Source organism: Mytilus trossulus, chromosome 9 (genome assembly GCF_036588685.1).
Source record: "Mytilus trossulus isolate FHL-02 chromosome 9, PNRI_Mtr1.1.1.hap1, whole genome shotgun sequence".
NCBI classification, from domain to species: Eukaryota; Metazoa; Mollusca; class Bivalvia; order Mytilida; family Mytilidae; genus Mytilus; species Mytilus trossulus.
Genome location: NC_086381.1, coordinates 7,698,429 through 7,701,999, shown reverse-complemented (window position 1 = coordinate 7,701,999; position 3,571 = coordinate 7,698,429). Strand labels below are relative to the sequence as shown.

Sequence of the window (3,571 nt, the reverse complement as noted above, 5' to 3'; positions counted from 1 at the left end):
AAAAGTTGTGTCTTTAAATATTTAGATTGAGACAATTGGTTTTTTTCCCAAACTAACACAAACTGAATAATCATAAGAATAGATGAAAAATGCAACTATGCATGGTATCTATAGAACACAGAAGCATGATGATTAATTTATTGTGGAAGGAAAAGAAGCGTCACACAAAATCAGGTCTTCTCGTTTAATAGTATAGATATGTTCATACTTCCTTATAATAAACTTATAACTTACCAAATGTGTCATTTTGTCTCTGTTTATTGGTAGAAATCTTGGTTGCTTAGAAGTATTCATATTCATGGAAGGGAAATCAAAAAAATTGATAACAGAGATGGAAGCTGTTGATGTCAGACTACCAAATAATTCACTCTCTCCGTTCAACAAACAGGATTTAACCATTAAAATTGGCGATAAAGAGATTTTTGTCAAGAAAGACGATTTAATGGAAGTTTCACCAGTTTTCCAGACAATGCTCACAGCAAATTTTCAGGAAAAAGACGCTCAGCTAATTGAACTTCCAGATAAGGACCCAACTACATTTGCTCTTTTTCTAAGACACACATTACCTGGTTTTGATGGATTAGAATTACAAGGTATTACTTTAACTTTTTGATAATAAAAAACGACAAAAGTTCCTCGTAAAATTTTAAAATTGTATTCTATTCTTGGTCTATTTTAAAAACTAGTAAGTTACTGAAACATTTTAATTCATATTTACATATTTACAAGGCATTGACATCTTAAATTATCAATAGTTCATTAACATCTCAGATGGTATGGCTTTGTCCCCTTGATTAGACTTGCTTATAATTCTTTTTTATAAAAAAAAAAAAAAAAATATAATCCTCTTAATGTTTACAGAATCAACAGCTCGCCTTATTCTACCATTGGCGCATGAATACCAGACTGACACAACTTTATCAAAAATAGACCAGGTATTGGCTGCATGTTTAGAAAATAGGGAATATGAATGTGACAAAAAGTTAACTGATGAAATTTTAACAGCTGAATTCTACAATCTGCAACAATATGTAGCTGCATGCATTGACAAGGCAGCAACATTCTCCCATAAGGCGTTTATAAAAAACCCAAAGTTCCATGGTGTTTCAGGTGATACAAAATCTGAGATATTCTTGAATATGTGTAAAGAAATGGAAGTACGGAATGAACAATGCGTTCAGGAGACGGAAATACGAATTGAACAATGCATTAAGGAGCTGGAAGTAAATGCCAAACCTAGGTGTCAGTCTTGTTGTAGTTCCGACAGGTTTTACGATGCCTGCAACAAACTCAAATTAATAAGCAAAGCTAGCGGTACCCGATTCTGGGTATTAAAATGATTGAAGCTAATATAAAAAAGATTTTAGAATACTAAGCATTGACGCAACAATTAAGCAAACGAAATGAAAACGCCAATAAACAAATTCTTGTTAATAATAGGAGCATCGCCCGATAAGAATAAAATTCCATGTCTTATATAACTAGTCCATTTTAAAAAATCGTTTGATGTGATAGATATCACAATCTAACGTACCTCCGACACATTTCTAAGAATGTGATTGGTTAAAATTTGGTGTTACTAACTCTTATAATTTCAAATTAATGTATTCTTCATGCTACGTATTACATTGACTATGTAAAGTTCACACAATTTTAATTATGTTAATATTACACAATAAGACAGATTGTTTATATTTATGCAAGCTTTCAAAAACATTTAAAAAATACCTTTGAAAATGTTAGAATCTTGATACCGTTCTTATTAGAGTTTTCATTTTGTTGAAACAATATTTTGAATAAAGACAATGTAATTTTTGGTGTTTGGATTTCATTGAATTCTAAATTATTGTCTTCTTAAACAAACTATTTAATCATGGTAATGTTTCACAATTGGACAAATTGTTAATATCAATGCAAGATTTCATTAAGTTTTTAAAAGCACGTGTTGATATTTTTGAGGACATATTATGAAATTTATTGTATACTTTGTGAACTTCGTATTTGTAAGATAGTATCATATGCTCATTTTCACATCGAAAATGTGTATGCCCTGTATTTTTTTTTTTGCTTAAAAGACAATGTCATATATTTTAATCACTTATGTTGTGTTAAAATGTTGAAAAAATTTAATAACAAAAATACTGAACTCCGAGGAAATTAAAAATGGAAAGTCCCTAATCAAATCTAAAATCAAACGATAAAACAATAAAACACGATAAAACACGACGAAACACATCAAACGAATGGACAACAACAGGCACTGTATCATGACACAAAACAGGTGGGAAAAAAAATGAAAACAGATATTTTCAAACATTTTAGGCAATAACTGAAAATTAATTCCTGTAATTTCGTTGCTCGAGCGTTCATAACTTTCCACGAAACATAAAAAGACATTAATGTTTTCAGTGTTTGATTTTCTAGAGGTCTCTTACATTTAATTTGATATCGTTTATGTTTTGATTAAAACTGGTCGTATCTGCATAAAAAATCAAAGTTACCAGATTTGAATTTGGTATTTGCACCAGACGCGAGATTTGTCTATGAGGCTCGAAGCAAAATAAATATAAAAAGGACGAATAAACTTCGAAGTTAATAAGCATTGTAACGAGCATGTTTTCGTTCCGTGATGATTTAGATTCGTATTACAGCTGTTCGTTAATAATTTCAAATTTAGCGATGCGCTTTATGTAGACGATTTAACGAATAAGCCGGCACCAACATGAGTGATTTATTGACAGACGTTTATCTAACTTTGATAGGTAATATCAAATGAATGGGATATAATAAAATCCGAAAACTTTAATATCTACTAATCTGTATGCAGGTTGCAATACGTACATTACAATTAGTAAGGCGAAAAATACCAAAGGCAAATTCAAACTCATAAGTCGAAATTAAAGCGACAACGCCAGGGATAAAAAAAACAACCCAAAAACCATATAACACTTAGCATTACACATCATTGAAAACAAAATACTGTGCAACACGAACCCCATCAAAACTGGAGTGATCTCAGGTACTCCAAAAGGCAAAGCATCTCCTGCTCCATATGTGACATCCGTCGTGTTGCTTCCGTAAGTACAAAGCCGGTGATTAGTATAATTCGAAATTCGAAAGGGTGTGGTTTTTTTGGAAAAAAGGGTGACTTGATTGCAGTTACGACAATTGAACATATCAGTTGACTTTTGAGAACAAGATATTTCATACACATGTTATCCGCCTTGATGGCGTGCATACAATAAACAAAGCCGTGATTTCAACGTCTCCACCTGTAACTCTATGTTTATACCTTTCTTGTAAGGAACAACCTGCTATTGAGGACATTTTGATAGGAAAACAATTACTTGAATATAGTATAAACAAGGAGATATATACTCCGTATGTAGACGCTGCTGACATATTGATTCATAGAAAATGAAATTTCACAATTAGGAAGCTAAATTCATCTCTATATGAGACTAAATTGACTGTATAAGTTGTATCCTTTATCTCCAATACGATGGGCTAGATACGTTTTTAACTAGTCACAATTTCGCATTATTTACATATCTTCGACACAAAGTAAAGT

The 3,571-nt window shown here is 31.5% G+C and overlaps 1 protein-coding gene across 1 annotated transcript; it reads left to right on the top strand.

Annotated features, from left to right (window-relative positions):
- The first annotated feature begins 306 nt into the window (after positions 1-306).
- Positions 307-1,340, top strand: LOC134683719 (uncharacterized). Its single transcript, XM_063543035.1, has 2 exons — positions 307-593; positions 862-1,340. Exons 1-2 carry the CDS (start codon positions 332-334, stop codon positions 1,338-1,340), a joined length of 741 nt encoding a protein of 246 aa, XP_063399105.1. The 5' UTR covers positions 307-331.
- Positions 1,341-3,571: the final 2,231 nt, after the last annotated feature.

What these genes read in the sequence shown, in the direction of transcription:
- LOC134683719 (XM_063543035.1), top strand. Translation starts at nt 332, where the DNA reads ATGGAAGCTGTTGATGTCAGACTACCAAATAATTCACTCTCTCCGTTC. An exon ending in TGATGGATTAGAATTACAAG is followed by an intron (nt 594 to 861) that starts GTATTACTTTAA and finishes TAATGTTTACAG; the next exon opens with AATCAACAGCTCGCCTTATT.